This window comes from Coenobita brevimanus, chromosome 57 (genome assembly GCF_032717465.1).
Source record: "Coenobita brevimanus isolate Jiangsu-jjx chromosome 57, ASM3271746v2, whole genome shotgun sequence".
In the NCBI taxonomy this organism is placed as follows: Eukaryota; Metazoa; Arthropoda; class Malacostraca; order Decapoda; family Coenobitidae; genus Coenobita; species Coenobita brevimanus.
This window is the reverse complement of record NC_137010.1, coordinates 20,374,371-20,399,150: the sequence shown is the minus strand read 5'-3', so window position 1 is coordinate 20,399,150 and position 24,780 is coordinate 20,374,371. Positions and strand designations below refer to the sequence as shown.

General features: G+C 41.7%; 1 protein-coding gene across 1 annotated transcript in view; it reads right to left on the bottom strand.

Moving 5' to 3' along the window:
* Positions 1 to 3,354: 3,354 nt before the first annotated feature.
* Positions 3,355 to 24,780, bottom strand: part of LOC145402114 (uncharacterized) — a 189,379-nt gene continuing 167,953 nt past the window's right edge. The window contains exons 16-18 of the mRNA XM_080274232.1: positions 21,730 to 22,032; positions 20,227 to 20,400; positions 3,355 to 8,841 (exon numbers count right to left, since the gene is read on the bottom strand). Of these exons, the coding sequence (XP_080130358.1) occupies positions 6,833 to 8,841; positions 20,227 to 20,400; positions 21,730 to 22,032 (2,486 nt within the window). The 3' untranslated portion in view covers positions 3,355 to 6,832. The remainder of the gene's footprint in view (positions 8,842 to 20,226; positions 20,401 to 21,729; positions 22,033 to 24,780) is intronic.

The window sequence follows — 24,780 nt, the reverse complement described above, 5'->3', positions numbered from 1 at the left end:
TTGCTATTGCACATTACTCTTAACTAAGTTCGAGATGAATATTTACCAGAATAACACTGAAAATGTTTGTAGGCGGATGTTTACAGTGGGACGACAGAGGATAAATAAATCTGTACGAATTTACATAAATACATATACATAGAGAGAGAGGGGGGGGGGATTGACTGATAATATAGTGGTGTTGTTTTCGAGTCAACACAAAATACAAAAATATGTTATAGCCTATCATTATTATGAATATCTCCTGGGGAAACGTCTCATGTTAAATGAAATGAATGAAAGCATTCAAACCTCTGTCCGAACCCAGCAAACTTCCATAACTTTCCTGACAACACTAGCTCTAGACATTTATGCAATTTTCTTCATAAAATGTTAACATCATACAGTCATCTATCCTTACTAAATTAACTCAAAAACACCGTCCAAATCTAACGCTGGACACCTACACGTGATTCCTAATCCATCACTAGACCCTCCCCTGCCCCCAGTCCCCCACCTCCCCCTCCTTCACACTCACAGTTACCAGACATATGAGGTCTGGCTGCTGCCTCACATTCACCCGTCTCACAACAGTGCTTCGCGAGGTGGATAATGCGGAACTTTCCCTGACTGTAAAATAAAGTGACTTAACGAAGAGAGCGGGTGATTCAGTGTAATGTGCTGGTGAAAGAAGAGGGACGATGTGAAGGTTATAGTACAATGCATGCCATTTCCCTCAACTGAGTTGAGTTTGGACATGTGGAGAGGATGGAGACTAACAAGGAGAGTGTAATGAAATGGGGGAGAGGGAGGAGGAGGCCAAGGATGAGATGAAAGGATGGGGTGTGGAGAAGTATATGAGAGAAGGGGCTGTGAGCTGGGGGGAGGGCAGAGAAATGGCAGGGGACAGGGCGACATGGAGTCGATTTGTTTGTGGCCACCCCTTCCGAGATTAAAGCGTCTGGCAATAGTTAGACAGATAGATAAGAGTTAACAGCATCTAACATCATCTGTGAAGGGGTTGGGTTGGGATGGGGTTAGGTCAAAGTAAATCTATCAGGTATAAATTTGACTGTGATTGATAAGAAATCTCATCTCAACTCCAATCCACCACAAGTGATGTGAAATGCTGCTGACCAAGCCAAGAAACTTTGGCCCGAGTTGCAGCTTAATGATGCATCAGATAAAAGGGGATAGGGAAATGTGCAAAGGAAGTGACTCAGGGCATAATAATGGTCAGTGCTATGAGGGTCTTCATATGATTCAGTGCTAGGAGGGTCTTCATATGAAACAAAGTACTGAACATAAAGGTAAGAGGAGGATGGCACGAAGGTGTGCTATCACTCACATTAACAGATGGGTGAGACTAGTATGGATTTAGTAAAGAGTGGGAACAATGGAAATGGGACTGTTAAGGAATATATGTGGGTTGCAATGGTTTGATAAGTAGTAATATTAGTTACAATCCCAGGCTCATCTGCGTATGAGATCACTGGATTGCAGGCTGAAGTTAATTCTACAGCCCACCATCCTACTTATGGGAAATAGGAAGGGAGTTCAGGGACATAATTATAACCAGGCAGCAGGGCCACCCAGTTAACCGGTTACGTCAGTGCCACCATTTGATGGTGTCCCTCTCCAGCACTTGGCTGGATAAGAAACAGATTTAAGAAAGATATAAGTATATAAGTCTGTTGATAACAGTTAGGACAAGAGTGTGCTTAGATGGTATGGTCACATGAAAAGAACTGATTTAAATATGGTGGTGGAATGGGTATTTGTGAATCTGTAGGTGGAAGGTGGAGTGGTAAGCACAGAAGCTAGTGGATGATTATGATAAAAAGGTATTTAAAAAAGTGAGGTATGGTAGCCGATGACGCAAGAAAATTGAAAGGAAATTAAAGTTCGTTTGACAAGAATATGTGAAGGCACATGACAACTTGGCAGTAAAAAAAAAAAAAAAAAAAAAAAACTATCCCACACGCAGTTGTAACTGCATCTAAAAATAATAGTAAAAATGCATATGATTTTTGCCAGTAGGAATAATCCAAGGTCTCAAAGGTTTGAACTATATATGGGAGACTGTGTGGGCCATTTCACTGGGCATTCCGTTAATATTCTTCTGTACTTTCTCTTCCCTGTTTCTTTATGCTACAAACACCAATCTTTAGTATAATGCTCCTTTATGAAAAAGAAAAATTGGTCATTTCATAAGGACATGGGAGAACTACTTGTTGTCATCATTGTTGCTCTACCCTGGTTTGTCTGGTCAAGCAGACCAGTTGACCACAAGCAAGCAATTGCCTCGTCAGGGTTCTTCCACATGGCTAGATGCAGGTGAAATGGATGAGGCATAGTTTTTACGATACAGGAGATATGCATGAGCAGTAGTCTCAATCCAGACTTTGATTACTTCCCTGCCAGCTACCAGGCCTTGGGCCCATGTCACTTCCATGACCATATTCCATGCATATTGTAAAAGGCTACTTTAGGTGGAAGGGATGATCTTGAAATTTGTGTTGCCCTGAACTATTAGCCCAGGGTTGCAGCAGCACCACCATTCAACACTACAGTGCCCTGTAGTATGCAGCATACTGCTTTCCTACAGCATGAAAAAAAGTGAACTGAACTTAAGGCTTCTCTATTTTCAGAGGCATTATCCCTTAAAAAATTACATTTTCTCTGTTTCCCCAATCCACCTGAACACAGGAAATGAGTTAAGACAATGATGATGATAATTTCACTTTTATCAAATACCGTACTTTTATGTTGACACTGTTCACAATCAGTGTCTCATTTGGCAGTGGTGGCTGACAGGTGAGGACACGGGAAGTAAGACTTATTATTTAAAATCACTGAGCCCACCCATTCTCACCACAGAGGTGGGGAAGTTCATTAAGGATGTGGAGTATTCTAAACTAGAAGGTATTTCTTTCAAGCCCATATTATTATGCTGCTTCATGACAGTTCAAATTCTGACACAATGTGTTTTACAAATAAGTATTTTTAATCTCCCTTGAGGATGGAAGGCTACAGCCGTATCATTAAGTAACTGTCCTTTCATCACAAAAATATGATCAACTTCTCTTGATATACACTGTGCAACTCAGGAATACAGAGTTCCTCTGTCCAATACACATATGTACCATCACATGATGAGCAGCATTTGAATTTCAACTAATTATAATGTGCCTTTTATTACCCATTTTAAAACTTCATAAGGTCTCATCTCTATATGCATACAAATTCTGTTATCAATTATATATATATACAGAAAGACTAATCTAATTCTAAAGGTCCTAGACACTGAAAGTGTGCTATAACCAACCTAGAGAGTACTGTATGTACATTCAGGCCAAAGTGAAAATGTGTGTGGAGTACAAACATCTTTTATTACATTAAATAAGCACAGCATACAATCAGGCCTGCCATCCCTCCACTTTCACTTTGCCAAATCTGTTAGTCATCATTCAAAACTGTGTGATGGACAGTTCCATCTATCTGGTTACACATCCACTCTGTCCAGGGGTTTGTGCTGCATAATTCACTGGTCTGTAGTTAGAATGGGTCAGTGTGGAGACCAACACATACAAACCACTAGTCTTGGAAACATTCTCTTATACAGCACAAACTTTCTCAACTGTGTCAACATAGCCACACTAGCAGAGCTGTCCAATGCCACAGGATCAGAGGCAGGGAGATGTTGTGCTTTCATTCTTCCTACACTGAGCTAAACTTAACTCTTTGGAGAAAAAAAAAAAAAAAATATATCACCTCTACTGGAAATCAATTTTTTAACAATGGTGAAAAACCTCTGGTTTTAATGTACAATAAATAAACTGGCCTGGTAGAGGCCATATTCATAACTAGGTCAGGTGTCTTATCTGGAATAGCAACCCTTTACTAGACTATCAAAAACTTCAAATGCTTGGTACTCTATTCAGTTCCTGTACCTTACACTATACTTCTTGTAGTCATGCTCCCCTTATCTGCTGTCATCATTCAAAATTAATTTCTAAGGGACTGAACTTGAATATATTAGGCCTATGTGACATGCAAAAAGAAGAAAAATAATAATTATAATAAATAAGTAAACAATAAACATGTTAAGGTTTCCACGAGGATCTCCTTGCAGTGCCGAAAACACACACAACACACCATGTTCATGGTTCAACATTGTAAAGTCAACACTGTCAACAGGAACAGAGGAATATACTCACTGCAAAAGACCTGAAAATTAGCATATATATATATATATATATATATATATATATATATATATTTAAAAAAAAAAAAAAAAAAAATGAAAGAAAAAAAAGACAACTCTGCCTGCTACTGAAACGATGAAAGTATGTGTAGATGAAGATGCTGTTTGAGGCCGTATGTTAATTATTGACTTTTGAAATAGCACATACCCTAAAAACCAGACTGAAAGATTTATTAATATTATCTGAGGGAAAGTGGAAAACTCAAGAGATCTGATTCAACCTGGAAACTTCAATGAAAGATCAGGTCCATATGAAACCAGATGTGTTTTTGAAATTGGCAATTTTTTTTTTTTTTTGGTAAAATGTGTGAAGCCTAAATTAGACTGTGGCTATGTCAGAGAAGATCAAAGAAGAACTGAAGTCAAGATGATGCTGGAAGGATTAGGAATGAACAACAGACAAGACCAACAGAAGGCGAGGATGATAAAACTAAACAAAGAAACACTGCGGTGAGCAGCGACATACTGACTGAAATCTGGCAAACAAAAATGGGGCACCAATGAACATATCAACATGTGAGAAGAAAATACAGGTTATCTCAGCATGACATGTAAGGAACGGATATTAAGCACTACATTTTAACTGCCATTTTGAGCATCATCATTAACCCTTTGTGACCAAAATGTAATGCTCTTCCAGTTGTTTATATATCAATATGAGACTGCCTGTATTATCAAAAGTTCTATTGGACAAGCCAGGAAGAATTTATGATGCAATCAGAACATCAAGCTGGGCAGGCAGGCAGAGTAGGCTAGTAACATCTTAAAGTGGGTGATGAGAGGAGGTCAAGAATTATTGACACAGGTTGCAGAAATCTTGTAATATAATACACAGCAACGCCACCATTTTCATACGAAACTTATCCAGCTCACCAACTGTTGCAACTCTGAATTATGAGGCTAAAATCAACCACAGTGGATACAAGCTTGGGTCAAGTGAACATTAAAAACTTCAAACATTAAAAATCCAGCAAATGTTGGTGAATTGGGCCATCTGTCTCCTTATCTGACCCCCTCCCAACACAAGAGTCAACAAGTGCACAGGGCACACCTCACAGGTCCCGTTTGACACACAAATGGGTACTGGCTGCAATAATGAACAATTCTTCTCAGTACAAAATTTACCATTAGCTATGTCCCACTTAATGCAAACAAAGTATTGCAAGAGAAAAGTACCAGTACATGCTTTAAATACTGAAAACATTAAAGTTGAATAAATTATCTCAAAATAAAATTTATGTCTAATCACACAAGAGGCTGGAGAAAGAAGAATGCATGTGATCACATCCGATGACTGCAGATTTTAATTTACAAATCTTGACGGATCCTTGATGACTGATGAAGCTTTGAGTCGACCGCTCACCTCTCCAAAAAAAACCCCTTGCCACAGCGTCACTTACAAGAGGGGAGGAGAGGGGTGCATACACTTGGCTGGGTATGGACCGATGTGCACTTGTACACTTGTTTCATCTGTACACTTGAAGGATGATCACTTGGGAGTACCATACCTTGCACACCACCACTGCATTTGAGTGGGCGTGCCAGCTTCCCTCGGTGTGTTGACTGCGCCGCGGACGGAAGCCTGAGTCGCACGCACCTACCTGTGGCATCGTTGTATCGCACCTTCCCATGTGACTCATGTACCTCTTGGACAATGTCTCACATCGTGACTCTATCATGCCAGTCTTCCTTACTTAATTGACGATTACTTGGGACTTACTCCTCTCTCTCCCTCTCTCTCTCTCTCTTTTTTTTTTTTTTTCTGGTTTGTGATATGCAGCTTTTGATAACTGAAGAGACATTAACATTTTACTAGATCTTCAAAGTCTGATTAATTCTCAATCATTGTAAGTCCACAAAGTTACCTGCTGGTTCATTCATTTTTGCTTATTTTTCAATACATACAAAAACATCTTTGGACAAATGAAATGTGCCAAAATATACAAAATAGCTTAAAATTTATTAAATTGACTTTAAAATGAAAAACAGTAAAAAAGTTTAAAATATCATACAGGTTATCTTTGATAAAACAACAAGATCACAGCCAGAAGGTACTGAGTCACCCGCCTGAGAAATATAAATAATTGCATCAATCACCAATCACAGGTAGAGCGTCACCTGCAGCATCACTGATATGACTTCCAGGCTTCTCGTCCCAGTGTGTCTGTGTGCCTAAAATTAAACACACAACAGACCTCTGTAACTTTCCCTCCCTCACGAGTCTAACTCAGAGTTCAAGTGTTTTCACAGCACTTCAACCAATGACATGAGACACTCAACTTTGCACTTTAATTCAATTGTACAGAGCATATGTTCCCTGCTCACACTACACTTCATTGTTTAGGCACACATCTATCATAAACACCAGGTGCAACTGTGTCGTCGACACAAAATTATATCCCGCATATGCATTACGAGGTTGTCAATTATCATGCTAACCCAACAAGCCAAACTGTCAGATCATATAAAAATCTGAGCAGTAAAACATGTCAAACAGCATAATATAGACAAAATGCTGCCAGACTATATGACAGTGACTTACAAGCCAGCCAGAATATAATGCTCTGACTATGGCACAGCACTTGGCTAGTCTTCATTGAGGGGACCATCATCCTCATACTCCCTCTCCTCCTGTTGCTGCTGTTCCTCATCTGCCACACTATCCTGTTCCATCTCACACCCTTCATTAGCCCGGCCATCTCCATCACTCACATCACAGTTGTTTTGTGGACTATTGGGATCACCATACTCGGCTGTGTGAGACCTAGAATCTTGTAACTGTGGTTCTTCAGAGTCTATCCTTTCACTATCTAACTCCTGGGTTTCACTGTACTCAGCTCTTTGACAGGATTCCTCAGGACCAGCATCCTCTGCTCCCGAATAGCTTTCCTCAGGCCTACTGTACTCTGCTGCATTATATGACTCTTGGGGCTCACTGCCTTCTGCTCCTCTAAATGAGTCATCAGGACCACTGTCATCCCTTTTTCGGTAAGGCTCCTGGGGTTCTTCAGAACATTCTTCCTTGACGGACTCCTGTGCCACTTCTGAATTCTCTACTTTATTGAAACCTTCTTGATTCTCACTATTCTCCTCTCTACCTTGCTCAGGAGGCTTGGAAGTAATCTCCTCGTGCCTCATTTCCTCCGCCCAACCTGACATCTCATGGTCTTGCTCTTGGCTCTGATGCTGTGACTGGTGTTCCATAGGTTCTACTTGAGGGTTCTCTGGAAACTCTCTTGGTTGATTGTCTTCATCTGTACAAGTGTCCATCTCTTGGACATGTTCCATTTGTTGAGTTAATTGCTCAGGGGGTTGATTTTCATGTTCTTCCACCACAGGGCAATCCTGTTGGGTTTGAACTTCCTCCTGAGGAGGTTCATCTTGAGGAACTGTATTTGCTGTCTCCTCCTGGGATTTACTGGTATTCTCCATGTGTTGATCCGCTTCCACTACAGCATCTTCAGACCTCCTCTCCTCCTCTGTGGTTGGCTGAGAAGGTGGTTGGTCATCTTGTGACTGGGTGCAAGGTGGTTGCTGTGTGTCTGAGGAGGCTGGGGTGATCTCAGACTCCCTGGTTTTTACTACCTCCTCCACACCTGCACTTGCCTTGGGGGTCTCATCATCACTGTTTATCTGGATGACATCCTTTGGTATGTCCGGTGAGTCCCGTGGGCGTGAATGTCTTGATCTGTCTTCCCTACGGCCATCATCCTTCACGGGTCGATCACTGGGTCCTTGGTTGCCTGTAGCCATCATGGCCCAGACATCCCAACTGCCCGGACCTGCTGCATCTCCACCCTCAGGCACTGGCTCTTCCTGGTCGTCTCGGGGTGCCCAGCGAGATTTGTCCCATGGCCGGCGCTCGTCTCTTCGTCGGTCGCTCTCCCACCCCTTGTCCCACGAGCGGTCCTCTCTCCCACGGTCATCCCGAGACTGGTCGTCCTTCCCCCGCTCGTCCCTTGACCTACTATCACGCATTCTGTCATCTCTACCCCGGTCATCCCTGGACCGGTCATCCCTGGATCGGTCACTTCTGTATCGGTCACTTCTAGATCGATCATCACGTGACCTGTCATCTCTAGACCTATCATCCCTAGATCGGTCACTCCTCGAGCGATCATCCCTCGATCTGTCATCTCTAGACCGGTCATCTCGGAATCGGTCATCTCGTGAGCGATCATCACGTGAACGGTCATTTCTGGAGCGATCATCTCGAGAGCGGTCATCTCTCGATCTGTCATTTCTGGCACGATCATCTAACCCACGATCATCCATAGGCCGGTCATCCATGGGTGGTCGGTCTATTGAGCGCTGATCTAGATTACGATCACGGTCACGGTCCATGGGTGGTCGGTCTGGACCGCCACGGTCACGATCACGGTCCATATCCCGCGATCTATCATCATCTCGGGATCGATCTCCATCTCTGAAGCGGTCCATGTCCTGGTCCCTGGAGCGGTCACTGTCCCAAGGGCGGTCAGCAAGGCCTTCCCTACCTCCCGGCGGTGGTCCGTGCGGCATGTCGTGACCCTGGAACCTGGGGCCTGGACCAGGACCAGGGCCAGGACCAGGGCCAGGACCCTCTAGCCACACACCTGCCGGCAGAAGACTTATCAACATCATATTATAACACAAAAACCAATTTCTACACTAGGTCAACTTATACTTGCAGGCATTCTTAACTTATAATCTAGTAGGCAGATGCAAAATACTATTTCCAGTGAATTATCTTCAGTAATACATGGTTCTCATTATTATGCAGCTGTAAGCATAAAAATCAGAAATTTCTGGAACTGAAACACATCAAAGGGAACTAAATATAATTTGAAGTCAAAATTAAAACTGATTTGTATGGAGATTAAACACTAATATTTCTAAACATCCATTCATAAACTGTGTGGAGAGGATCCAGAAAGAAGATGACAGAAAGCCATAAAAGTAGAGCAACCAACAAAGTGATCAGTGAAATAGGCCATAAAACCATTCATTCATCACGCAACCCTTTGAAATTACATGGCAACAATTCACATAAAATACCGGTATGTTTTACAGGATTAAATTATTTTCATAATATTTGTCGGGTAGAGATCATTCTGTCAACTGACTGCTTAACACATAATACAACCACTGCCATGTGTTTAACTACACATACTTCATCCATTCTTGTTTTTTTTTCATTAAGCACTTTACTTCCTCAACTTCTTTACCTCTCTTTTTCAGACCTTCAACCATCTCTTTGGCCTTCCACACCTCCTTCCAAATTTAAATTCATTCATACCAGGTATATACCCTTGTCACCACCCTTTTCACGTCCACTCTCTCTCCATGATCATTTAAGTGCACTCACTTCTACTCCTGCTCAACAAATATCAGTACTCCATATACTATAGTTTAGGAATCTATCTTCCTCACCCTGTTAAAACAACAAAACTTATACTTATTTTAAACTGCAAAACTCATACATATTTATTTATTTATTTATTTTTTTTATGAACTAAATTCTACTGCTCTCTTAATTTCTGATAACCATACTGAAATCTCACACCCATACATTAATACCAACACTAACACAACTTCATGTGGTCCTGGTGAAGTCTCAGTACTAAATTCTTTATTTCACAGGAAGGCTTTCATAACAATTTCCACATTCTTCCCAAAACCACATTGTTTTCCACATTGATTACACATATACCTCAATTTTCTATCGGTGCACCAAGACAAAATTTAAAATTATCAAAAAATTCTAGTCTCTCCATGCACCAGCATACCATAAGCCCTTTCTCTCAATAATCAACACTTTACTATCATCTACAATAACTTTTTTACTTCACTGCTCACAGATATTTAAAAAAAACCCTGAGCCTGTCTCCAGAGATGTAATTTAATATTAACAACTAGTACAGTATCATCTGAATAAATCTGAATTGAAACATTCCATCCCTCACCATTCATTACCAGCTTCACTCCCTTTCAATATATATATATATGTATATAAATTCATCCATCCATCCATCATCTACTCCTGTGTCACCCCATGAGAAGCGTAGGAGGCCAGGGCTAGGCAAGTTGGTCCTTACATTTACGATGAGACTGACCAGCCTCACTCATCCCTGAGCGGCACTACATAAGCAATAAACCCCAACCACCCCTTGGACATAAACCTGCACCGGCTCAATCCAGTTGGAACGCCTTCATTACCCATTAAACCACCAGGCACCATAATTTGGCAGTATATGGTTACCACCCAGCAAAATAAATGGTTTCCTGGTGTGTGTGTGTGTGTGTGTGTGTGTATATATATATATATATATATATATATATATATATATATATACATACCTGTCATAATGCCATCCAAATATAGTGGAGTACCAAACAATGGGGTCATCACACAGTAATGTTCACTCTACCACAAATCCTGAACCTTACATTCCATCATCTTTCTACATAATGCTTACTGATTTACTTTAATTACATCACAAAAACTTCAGTGTTAAACAGTTTTTCTTCTATCCCTTACATTAGTAACACCACATATACTTCCTCCCAATTAACCTATCATCCACTTTTTAAAATCAAGAAATGCTATAAACATGTTGCAATCCTTATCACATGCTCTCTACACTGTTCTAATACAAATATTTGATCTACAGGTCCCCTAACACTGAAAACCACCACTTTCTTACTAACATTCTGAACCTATCTTACCTTCTCCATCATTATTCTTCCATAACTGTTCAACAACATTCTCCTGACTTATCCCCTAATAATATCTGCAATGGCTTCCGGTCACCTTAACTTCTGCACAAAGGCTCAACTCCACTGTACAGATTATCTAACATCTTTATCATAAACAGCTGACCGAACACTCTTCATGTCATTACCCCTAAGCATACCCAATCAACACCTGCTGCCTTTCCTTCTTCAACCTTTTCCTAATTTACTTAATTTCTGCTGCTGCTGTAATGTTCTCAGGCACCATATTCCTTCCTTGTGTGCATTCATATCCAGCATGTTTATAACTGCTCAGCTCTCATCATTCCCATTCATCAGCCTTTCCATCTGGCCCTAATTTCTCTTTCACTACTTAGCACCCTATGCATTTTCCCACTGTGATCTTACATTTCGATCCCTTCAAGCATGTACAGGCTATGCAGTTGCAATGCATACCATATCATTATTTTATATATCTTTCTCTATATATATACACAGATAGATGGACAGATATAGAGTATATAACTGGCACTCATATAATACAGTAGACACCTGTATACTGCAATCATATACGACATTTCTTTCTGGACAGTTTACAGTACAATAGTGCACTGTGTTCACTACCATATCTACAGTACCCTCGCATCCAGTATGCGTTTGTCCAGTACTATTCTCGTCCAGTACGGTTGGCAAAAAAAAATAAAAAATAATTTATTATTCTAGTACAGATTTGTTGGGCTAGTATGGGTCAGCCGTGCAAAGTGAGCCAAATCCGAGGAGTTCTTCTCTTGTACTGACGTGCTGCATCCAGTAGTATTACCCACGCGCGCGCGGGAAGATGGCCAACACCAAGGATCATTTCCCTAGTACTGCAGCACCAGTCCAGTATGCTTTCCTCGTGACTTGTGACATGTGCCAGTCAAATTGCAGTATTGCACTTCCCCCGATGACGGAGACAACGACGTGTCAGTGTGCGACTATGAAGGATTCATGAGGGAGGTTAAGGCAGAGAGGCCTCCTCAGGATTCTGAAGGGGGTCAGTAGGACCTTTTACAGCCTTGGATACTCCTCCCCCTTCCCCCCCAAGCCCATCACCACACACCTTAAACTTTGGTATAATCTTCATTGTGTCAAAATGTAAAGTTGAATTTCGGGGGGTCTTTTTTAAAGCTTGTCTGACATTATTAATTTTTCCCATAAGGTCTGTTGTTTGGCCAGTACGGATTTAGTCCAGTAAGGTAGTACTGTCTGACAAAAATACTGTACTGCATGCGAGGGTACTGTACAATTCTGGACATGTATTCCTTTCCACACTCCTATCTCTAATCTGTAAACATGACACAGTCACATATAATCTTGGAATATAAAACAAAAAGAATGCAGCTGCACAGTAACTGGTCTTAGTCAGTATTGCATACATTCACGGAACAAGTATGACTCTGCCATATTTACATATTTGAGATATCAGGGTGGGAAGAAATACCTGGCAAAAATTGTACATGCACAGATTATTTTATAATCCCCAACTCATACGACTCCAACAAATTTTCCCAAATACTGTAAACTGAACCACAGGCTGAAGTATCAAGAAACTCTCTTATAGAGCTACTGAAAACCTGTGAATGTCAGGTCTCAGCATTTTTTTTTTCTTTTCTTTTTTAGAACAGGTCTTTCCCCTATCAGTTTGATACAGGGAAGTTTTACTTACTATACCCTGTACTGTACATAGCTATAAATGCTGCATTTATAACTTTTCACAGCAAGAATATCAGCAAAAAATACTATTTGTATACTCACATGCACATACAGTAGACCCTTGCTATTATGAACCACAGTATAGTGGATACTGGATTTAATGGATGCCATGAAGTCCACTGAACTTTCATTGGCTATAATGAACAATGTCCATTTAAATGGGATGTAATGCATGTGTTTCCCACTCTTTATACTCCACCCGGGCCTGAAATTGCTCACTTCCCATTGTGGTTGCTGAGTTGTAATAAGAGACTAGTAATACTGCACAAGTCATGAAGAAGTGCTATGACATGGATGTAAACTAAACTGAAAAAGGGCAAAATTATAGGCCAAGTTAGTGTAACATAGGCATAATTTATATTTTCGGAGCTAGAAAATGCTACTGTGCTCATTTATTTTCAAACATGCCTGAACTCCCACTTCAGGGGGGAACCCTCAGATATAATGGACTATTGGCTTTACAAGACCTGACTTTCCCCTAATTAGCCCATTATAACAAGCCTGTATTGTTTGTATATGTATATATATACCGGTATACTGTGGAACCCCAGAATTCGTATGTCTCTCTACTCGTACAACTCGGTTTTCGTACAGTTTTTTCGTCGAAAAATCACTCCAGTTTTCGTACAGGAACCTGCTATTCTACTAAGAAACGCAGTGTCGTAGGTGCCATGTGGTTGCCAGTCCCACTTTGTCTTCCGCTAGCTACGCATCAGTCATACAGGCTCCATTATACTTTGTCATAAATTATGTATTTTTGTTACAAAATTGTACATAATCAATGTACAGTACAATCAATAAGCAATGCCACAACCCCAAGCATCTCCCCAACCCCAAGCATCTCCTCGTCCAAAGTGACAGAAAAAAAAACACCAGAAGGGCAGTTACCTATAGTTCTCATGGAAGGTGACTCCCCTTCCAAAAACTAACACCCCTCCTCCTCCTCCTCCTCTCCACATCCATCCACTTAAGCCATTAGCTCTCCTCCATACAGGTAAGATGCAGTAAAATTATCATTTATATCATCTATAGGGTATAATTCTTTATTTTAAAGGTTTTATGTACGGATTAATGTAAAATACATTGTTTCTTATGGAAAAAAATGATCCAGTTTTCGAACAATTCGCAACTCATACAGCCTCTAGAAATGAACTGTGTACAAATTCCAGGGTTCTTCTGTGTGTGTGTGTGTGTGTGTGTGTGTGTCTGTGTGTGTGTGTGTGTGTGTGTGTGTGTGTGTGTGTGTGTGTGTGTGTGTGTGTGTGTGTGTGTATACAGTAAACCCTCGATAGAACGAACCCGGGTACTGAAAATTTCGGATATAGCGAACGACCAAATCATGACCAAACCTCCAGATTTTGCAAACAAAGGTCGCTAAATGCGGAGGAAGTTTGAGAATCAGCCAATGGTGACAACAGCATCCCTTCCTGACACAGTAAGTGTACTTCAACAGCATTTCTTCCTGGCACAGTAAGTGCACTGTTACAGTACTACATTATACTGTACAGTAATACCTCGATATATGATACCCCTAGATGAGATACCCTGCCTTAACAATGGCAGTAGAAATATCACCATACCCAGGTTAATGATGGCCAAACCCTGGTTTAACGATGGGTTTTGATTTTTTGTTACTGATTTTAATGTTATTTTAGACTAAAATTGTGTGTTTAGGTTGATTTATAAACTGTTTTTAGACTTAGATTAATGTGTTTCAGCCACAGGTGGGGTGAACATTGTCATTTTAGGGTACAGAATACTAAGCTTGATTTTTTCCAGACTTACAATATATTTGACGATTTTCAGATTTTAGTTGTTGGTTTTAGTGAGTTATTTACAGGTTTTAGGCTTTGGTTAGCTTCTTTTACAGCTGTTAAGCCATTTAAATTGGCTTTGAACTTGTTTGGGGGTTCATTTGGGTGGGTTATGGACTTGGTTGGGGGGGGGGAACCCAAGGCTGGTAAATACTCCCCATTACTTTCCATGCTAAAAGTACCCCGATATATGATACCCCGCCTAACGATGGGGTTTTTATCTAACCAATTACGTTGTTAAACCTGGGTATGCCTGTATTCTTATTATAGGTATTGTATTTATATGTACAACTTCATACAATATTGTATTTACATGTACAGCTTCATAAACCATTGAATTCTCCATGTAAACCTTCATAGAGTAAGTTTAGGTTGTGGTTGCGGACGTAGGACCGAATGACTCCCCAGATATTGCGAATTATAGGATACAACGACTCACCCTTCCCCCTAAATAGTTCGTTATATTGAGGGTCTACTGTATATATACACCAGGCCCTCCACATTCGCAGGGGTTAGGGGACACAGACCCCTGCGAAAGTGGAATTTCCGCGAATGTTTGGTGCACCCTCCCGTAAATGCCTCTACAGCCGCAAATCACTCCCTGTGAGCAAGTGTACACATACTGTATCTAATAAACCATACCTGGGACCTGAAAGCAGCATAAAATATCCCAAATAGCTGATGACTTGCCCAAACTCACGTGTGAGCAAGTCATCAGCTACATATATACCCCAACTTCTTACAATCATACCCATTAAATTCAGTCCTGGCTCCATAGAGGGACAATCCATGAATGTGCGAAGCCCACGAAAGTAGAATCCGCAATTGTGGAGGGCCTGGTGTATATAAATATTTATTTATCTCTCTATCTATCTATCGGATACATTTATGTGAAGCTACAGAACGTGGTGAATGTTTCTGGCATATCAGATACAGACAGGATTCCAGGGGCTTGAATGGTGAGTGAATGGATGCGTGGCCCACTGGACTGAGCAAATCTGGGCTGTCTGGAGATTGCTACTCCTCACCCTGCCCTAGGGTGGGAAAGGAGGTCCAGATGATGATGATATATGTACTGTATATATATCTATATCTATCTATCTATCCATCTATATATACAGTGCCCTCACGCAGTAAACATATTCTGAGTAAACGATTCACCTAGTGAACAAGCAAGGGGTAACCAGGTCCACAAAACCATAATGAACAAGTTGAACCCTGAGTGAACAAAATCGGGGGAAACAGTAGACCATAACTGCCATCTCCCATACTAAACGACCCCCTTCCCCCAAGCAGATGCTGCACAAGAGGCCAGATCTGAGCATGCTTTTGAGCAGAACCCAATGGAGGACGAAGATCTGCCTATGTCTATATGCCTAAGCTCAGTAAAATTCTAGCAGCAATGTAAGCTGAAATGTTCTGAGAGAAGAAGTAAAGACAATTGAAACCAGCTACCTTAGGACACAGGAAGTGCTCAGTGGAGCAGAAACCACTTTTTGTTATTGTACTGAAAGGCACAACGTGGAAGTCAACAGAAGAAACAAACACTCATCACACGCTACCACCAAACTCAAGAACAACAGGAACCAGTTGCCTCTACATCATCTGATACACTTCCTGGGGAAGGCAATGATGATGTGATGTCAGTGGTGTCATCTTTGGACTTTGAAGGTTTTATGGAAGAGGTGAATGAGGGAGAGGCACGTGGGGAAGTGGTTCAGTCAAGTGATGAGGGCGAGACTGGTGATGGGAATTAGGGAGTGGAGGGTGATGTGGTGAGGACAAACTAAGTGTATCTCCCTGCTTAAGAACCACCTGTATTCAGGAATCAGGGCCACCAACCGCTTCATTTAAGGTAGGGTAAATAACCCTGTGTTTTATATTTTATATATCTGAACTGTATGTGTTTGAAATGTGTACATTTCAGTACATCCCTATGGCTCAAAAAGTGAACTCTGAGGGAGCAGTGCTGCCCACATGCTGTTTTTTCCACATGTTCACAGTGAACGAATTCACTTTGAATGAGCTCTTCTGCCGCCCATAAACTTGTTCACTGTACGAGGACACTGTATATACAGTACATCCCCTTAGTATGCGCCTATATGGGCGGCAAAGGATGTCGCGTACTAGGAATTTGCATACTGTGAGTACATAAACTTATGGGAAAAATTACATACGAGCAGCACCCCCCTTCACGGGCAACCCTTGAGATGCCTTTCAGACCTAAATATTGTACTATACAGGGAAACTATCTAAGACATATTACCTAAGATAAAGTAAACCAACAAGATTATGAGTTTAAATCAACAAGGATATGGCTTAACTAAACCAACATGAATGTGGCTGCTCACCTTTACCCATGAGAACAATAGGCGTGATGGAGGTAAGAAGAGGATCCAAGGCAGGATGAGGCACCTAGCATGCATCTCCTGCATCACCCACCACACCACCTTCCTCGCCACTTTTGTCACCAGCACTCTCGACACTTTCACTACCTAATGAACTCACTTTGTTCATAAACTCTTCAAAGTCTGTTTCTGACACCTCAGACATCGAATCAGCCTCGTGATCCTCCTCATGATATAGCTCTTCTGATGCTGAAGGGAGTGACTCCTCACTTTATTCAAGCCAAAGGAAATGGGTGATGAGTGTTTGCTTCCGTCTGTTTACTTCCTGGTTGTGCTTGTCGGTGTAGTAGCGGAAGGTTCTGTCCAGTGAAGACATCACCTCCTCCACTCACAACTGAGAGCGTTCAATGTTCTTGAATTCTTCCTTGAATTTATCAAGCGCACACAGTACCCAGCTGATCTCCATCATGATCAAATCTTCACTCTCCATCACTGGTGTTGTTGCCCCTTCTGCTGCTTATCTCCTACTCAAAGTGGGCGGAGTGTAGGCAACCGTTATCGCTTCTTGGGGGGGCAATGTTGCGTACTCGAAGTAACCCCGGATTGGGGCCATTCTTCGCTGCCCGTCTTGCGTACAAGGAGTTCAATTCACGTACTAAAAAAAAAAAAAAAAAAAAAAAAAGGTCCTCGCATACAAGGGGGATCGCGTACTGTAGGGATGTACTGTATATATGTTAGTGACTTGTTTGGGCAAGAACACTCCGCAATCATACTATAGAACTGATCCTATCTTTCCTTCCATCCTCTTCTGTCTTTCTTTCCTTCATTCTTTCCTCGTCCTTCAGCTTATGGGTGACTTTACATTCCCTCTTCCATCTTTTTTTCCTTCATTCTTTCCTCTTCCTTCTGCCTGTGGGTGACTCTACACTGAGAGACAAGCCAAATGGTTTCCTGTACAGCAGGAAACAATTTACTATGCTGCATGGTAACTGTAACCAAATTTTGGCACCTGGTAGTTTCGTGGGTATTTATGGCACCCCAAATGGACTGAACCGGTGAAGATTTATATCCAAGGGGTGGTTGAGGTTTACTGCTAACATAATGCCACTCAGGGATGAGTGAAGCTGGTCACTCTAATCTTAAATGTCAGGCCCAACTTGCCTAGTCCCGGGCTCCTCGGTCCTCATGGAGCAACATAGGATTCGATGATGAATGAACGTATGAATATATATATATATATTTTCTGTGATGAGTGGGGGCGCTCACCATCCACTCACTCAATGTAGTGCTGCTTTGGGTGTCTGCCCTTTCCTCTCTTCCTTCCTTCCTCTTCCACCTTTCTTTCCTTCATTCTTGCCTCCTCCCTTCTTTCTACAAGTGACTTTTCACTCCCTCTTCTGCCTGTCTTTCCTCCATTCTTTCTTCTTCTTCTGCCTATGGGTGACTTTACATTGAGTGACAAGCCAAATGGTTTTCTGTACACCAGGAAACCATTTACTGTGCTGGGTGGTAACCGTATCACCAAACTATGGCACCTGGTGGTTTAGTGAGCAATTAAGGCACTCCAATCGGACTAGGCTGGTGCATGTTTATATCCGAGGGGTGGTTGGAGTTTACTGCTCGTTTAATGCCACTCAGGGATGAGTGAAGCTGCTCACTCTCATATCAAATGTCAGGACCAACTTGCCTAGCCACAGGCTCCTACACTCCTCATACAGCAACAAAGGACTGGATGATGGATAGACATACATATACATATTATATATGTATATATATATATGGAGCCTCTGTGGTACAGTGGTAGAGTGTGCATTTCGCACGCTGGTGAGCGCGGGTTCGCCTCCCGCCAGAATTGTAAAAACTTTGGGAAGCGTTCACCAAGCCACTTGCTACTTTGGCGGACACAAGGGGTGCTGTGGGTGAACCAGTGTCGCATACTAGTATGCTTGCACCCAATCAGCTTAAGGCGGGCCGATTACACTTGGTTCACAGACTACACACACATCCAAAGACACTACAACACTACAATCACACTCACAAGCACTTCTCACCCTACATACAGTCTCTACCAGACAGCCTAAGCCACTAGGTAGAGATACATTGGCTGTATCGTCCCTGCTTCGGTAGGGATAGGCCGGTCCTGCAGTGGACCTCAACGGCTGATGATGATGATGATGATGATGATATATATATATATATATCTCCATCATCCAGTCCTATGTTGCCTAGCCACAGGCTCCTACGCTCTTCATGCGGCAACATAGGACTGGATGATGGAGATACCCTATATATATATATATATACAGCAGCTCCTCATGTGGCAACATAGAACTGGATGATGGATATATATATATATATATATATATATATATATATATATATATATGTACCGGTATATACATCCATCCATCATCCAATCTTACACTGCCCCAGGAGGAGTGTAGGAGTCCGGGGCTAGGCAGTTGGTCCTGACATTTAAGATAAGAGTGACCAACCTCACTCATCCCTGCATGGCATTATGTGGGCAATAAACCCCAAACACCCCTTGGATAGAAACTTTCACTGGCTCAATCCAATTGGAGCACAATAATTACCCACTAAACCACCAGGCGCCAAAATTTGGTTATATGGTTACCACCCAGATCATCCAGGCCTATGTTGCCGCATGAGAAGCGTAGGAGCCTGTGGCTAGGCAAGTTGGTCCTGACATTTAGTATGAGAGTGAGCTACCTCACTCATCCCTGAGTGGCATTAAGCGAGCAGGAAACCCCAACCACCCCTTGGACATAAACATGCCCCGGCTAAGTCCGACTGGAGTGCCTTACTCACTCACTAAACCACCAGGCACCATAATCTGGTGATATGGTTACCACCCAGCACAGTAAATGACTTCCTGGTGTACAGAAAACCATTTGGCTTGTCACTCAATGTATATACTCTGTATATACTGTATATCTTACCACCTGGCACTAATGATTCTAAAGTAAAGCTGGATAACATAATGAAGTATGCAGTCTTGACTGATGACACTGCAGTAGAAGCCACACTGAGAAAAACATTTATAAAATACTGGATGGTTCAGATTATGCCCTTCAGCTCTGTGCACTATGGGAAGGCTCAGTCTGCTGACATGAGGACAGCAGACATTCTGGGTATTTTGTGAATATATTAATGAGCCATGCAATCAATGGACAAGAAAAAGCATATGCAATAAAACATGGAGAGGTTTATGGAATGCAGAAACTGAAGTAACCAAGGCAGTAAAGACTGATCCATACCTGCAACACACAAAACTTAGAATATACAATATATGGATCACCCAGCACATAACTAAGACATCAGTACTGACCTGGCCTCTGCCCAGGCATGCCTCCTGGCCCCCTCATGCCCCCTGCACCACCCCCTGGCATGTCTCCCATCAGTGGAGGCCGGCTGCCCATCAGAGAGCCAATGCCCATGGGTGGAGGTCCCAGCAGACCCCGGGGGCCATTGAATCCACCGTGCATACCTCTAGGGCCAAAGCCTGAAAGCAGAGAAAAAATAATTAACTTCAAAATAATTAAGGGTGTGATTTTCGAGAGAGAGAGAGCACCTGCGAGTTTCTCACACCTACGCTGTCCTTTCAGGTGACCGCAAAGAGTACAAACTGCCAACAGGTTTTGTGTCACTATATACTGTGTGTTCCCCCTGCACACTGAACTCTTTCCCTTTTAGGAGAGTTCTCTGATGCATGCACGGAGAGAAAGATGGGACCTTTAAGCTGTGTACTACTGTAGTGAATTTCTCTAGCTGCCCTCCTACAATTTTTAGACACTCATGTGGTCCAGAGGGTTAAGGTTCTCTAGCCGTATGTGGCTCAAAACTGTTTATTTCCAAGGAGTGGTTGACATTTTTTGTTCAGACAATACCACTTCCAGTCTGCCATCACCACCCCAGAATTACAATAATTTAATCTTCAAAATTCATCAGTAGTTTGTTGGGTGGTAACCTTAAAAACAATTTCTGGGGTACATGAGCAAGAATAGTTTTCTTCCATCCTTTCTCTTCAGACTTTCATTCCTTCATTCTTTCTTCTGCCTACAGGCTTTACATTCCCTCTTCTGTCTTTCCTTCATTCTTTCTTCTTCCTTCTGCCTGTGTGTGACTCTGAGTGCCAAGCCAAATGGTTTCCACTACACCAGGAAACCATTTACTAGGCTGTGTGGTAACCATATAACCAAATTATGGCACCTGGTGGTTTAGTGGGTAATTAGGGAGCTTCAATCGGATTGAGCCCAAGTAGGTTTATATCCAAGGGGTGGTTGGGGTTTATTGGTCACATAATGCCACTCAGGGATGAGTAAGGCTGGTCGTTCTCATCTTATGTCAGGACCAACTTGCCTAGCCCAGGGCTCCTACGTTCCTAATGGGGCAACGTAGGATTGGATGATGGACGGATGGATGGTAACCTCAGTATGTTTAACTGGTGAAAAGGGAGAGGATGATGCTGATTGGGATCTCCCACCATCTACTCTTCCCTTTGGATCTGGCTCCTGTACCTATTCAGGAGACATGAAAAATAATTAGGCATGTAGGGCTGTGTGGTATACGAGAACATGAAAGGTATGAATAATGAATGTAAATGAGTGAAAACTGTGAAAGTGTTTGAGGAGACTGGGTAGGGTGTAATGGTACTGTGTGAATGATGGAATAAACCAATTTACTTGGGAACTAAACTAGCAACTATACAGTTTGTACATTTCATTTTTACTGTTTCTGAAATCTACCCAATCATTTTATTGGTGTGAAATATAAAAGAAAATGATAATGATGATGCCTCTGAGGAACTAACAAGGTATATGGAGACTCCTACCTGGTCCGGGCTGGCCAGACATCATGCCCATGCCCATGGGCCCAAATCCCTCGTTCCTCATGCCTCCAGGTCCGTGTGGCCCTGGTGGTCCAGTCATCAAACCAGGAGGTCCTCCCTGGTTCCCACCATGTGGATTAAAGCCCTGCACAGGGACAAAGTTGTTGAAGCCTCCAGGCCCCACTGGACCATTAGGGCCACTACCATCTGGCCGGAAGTTTGGTGGCCCATCCGGTGGTCCACGCTGACCCTGCTGGGGAAATCCTGGTGGTGGCCCACTGAACCCTTCACCACCAAACCGACCACCTGTAACAAAAAAACAAGTGCATCAGCCACTTAGATTGCGAAACTCCTCTGAAGGTGCATAAGTCTCACTCTGCCAATAACAAAACTACTGTACTGGTACCTGTATTTATCTAAACAACAACACACATGATAAGCAGAGATCAGAATGTCCGGCAAATGACATACAGTAGTTTTGAAAAAGTGGTCAGGATGTGTGAACTGAATGTCTATGGTAAAAGCAACTGAGGACAAGGCATAAAAGACAGACTGAAATAAGCAGGGCAATTATGTAGTATCAGGAAAGAGCACATGTTAAGGTGTGCATGGAGGAATTAGGGCATGTATTACATATGTAAACTATGATGGTAGTGAGGCAATGGGAGCATTCACAAACTGAGGAGTTGCCAGTAATCACTAGGCAATTTAATTATGAACTCGGTCAACTAATCCCGGCTAGCCCAGTCACATATAATCTAAAATCCCTTCCATGATAATTAGTGATGCTATAAATTCTTCATTACTGTAATCAATGGTTATTATTCTAGCTTTTGATATATGATTTACTAAATAAAATACTGCAGAACAGTTACCTGAATGCATAAAATGACACATGGTCCATTAGCATTCATCACAAAAAAAAAAAATTGTAAGTCTCACACCATGTTTAATTTGAAATGCTTATCATTTAGTTATCAAACAGATTAGTGTTTCATCTGGCAAGTGCTGAAAAGAATGTACTGACTAATAGTTATACGGAAAAAAAAAAAAAAAAAAAAAAAAAAGCATAATTTGTGGAGCTGATACCATGCAAAGATGAAGCCGCTGACTGAAATCACAAGTACTGTACACCAAGCCCTTGTTTTTCGACCAACTGTTATTCAACATTTTGTTGTTGTGACATATATAAATCTAAACCCTTTTTCATTGTTCGACATGGTTATCCCAGCCATTTCAACAATTCAAACCGAGCACCACCAGGCAGACCGTCTAGGCTGCCTCAGTCTCCTGCGCTCTGACCTGCTGAGTGGCTGCCTCTTCATCTGTCTGCATTTCTATTTGACCACGTGGAATACTACAGCACCATCATGGCTCCACCCAGGACCCCTACTATTACCCTTGTCAAGCGCAGTTATGTGCTCACCAGCCTGAGTGAGCATTTCGCCATTGCACTGTGCCAATGATTAACGAATGCTCTTAACACACAATACTGTTTTGGCGCCAGTTTTACGTAATGCACATCATACTTTGCACTTGGTTAGGTACGTTATAATCACTGAGGGGTCTTGGAGGTGAAGCCCCCCAGTTAAGTTTCAGTGTTTCCAGTTAGGCTTCCACAGCTATTTATGGTTTTAAATTGTGTACATTTGAGTCTGTTTGGTGTGGTGACATCATGTCCAGTCAGAGGGATCAGCAGTAAACATGCAATCGAAGGCATTCAGGTGGCTTTCTGTAATGTTGATAAGTAGGTATATTTTGTTTGTTCTCCAGTATTTTTTTGATCGAAAATCGAATGTCAGTCATCTGAGATGTATGTAGTCTATCTATCTATCTATCTATTGCCTGATGCCATAATCCCGTTAGGGGTGGCCATTTGACTCCGAGTTATTTGTTTTACAGGAAGGGGCACTAACCCTCCACCAACCCACTTGATGACACGTAGGGAGCACGTAATTGTTTGGTTATATGGTTACCACCCAGCGTTATAAATGGTTTCTTGGCTTCCAGGAAACCATTAGGCTTGTCACTCAATGTAAAGCCACCTGTAAAGGAAAGAAAAGCAATAAGAAGTGACAGGAAAGATGGGAGAAATAGGAAGAGAGGAGGGCAGGCACAGAAAAAGAATGATAAAGGCTGAGGAAGAAGTAGGCAGCACTACATCAAGTGAGTGGATGATGGTCGCCACCACCTACCACTAGTGTATGTAGTACGGTACTAAAATAATTTTCCTCGAGAAAACAGGTCTATACAAAAACAGCTCAAACCCGTGTCACTTTCTTTCATATTTATCAGTATTTATTCCACCTTTATTGAATATTTTTTGAATGATGAAGGTGGTCAGGAACCTAACCCCCAATTTCTTAACACTCTTATGGGAAAAATAGGTTCGTTATATGACCAGTTCGTTATTCAACTCCTGTTGTATATATAATCTTAATCTGATCTCTATAAATATTTTGCAGGCAAATGACTTTATATTAGCATTATATACAGACATACGTCTGAGGATTATTTTTGATTAAATTTATATTAAAAGACATGACTGGGACTGAGAATAATCACTTTTAAGCTACAAAAATATTTGTCCTGAGGGTTTGATGGTATTGTATATTAGTTTCAGTTTTGTGATTCCCATCAACTTTATCACACTGAAGCTCTTTTTCATTTTACTGAGTAAATGATATGTTCAAAAGATCATACTTCTGAACAAAGTGATAAAGGAAACATACAAAACTGCAGTTTTGTTGCCTGCATTTTTATTTTTCAAATTATCAGGTGAAAATTAGTAACTTTTGGGAGTTTGTGAAAACTCCCAATGTGAAAACAGAAGATTGAATGGCTCAATTCCGTACTAAAGTAAAAAAAAAAAATATAATGTCACCAATGTTGTTCAGTACACACAGTACTGTATACAGATGAGGTCAAAACATGTGTGCAATTAAGAAATGAAGCTGCTGATAAAAGATGATGGATGGAACAATTCATGTCTGATGTATGCAAGTGATGCTGTGCTACTTGCTAACACTGCATGAGTTATTTTCATATATAGTT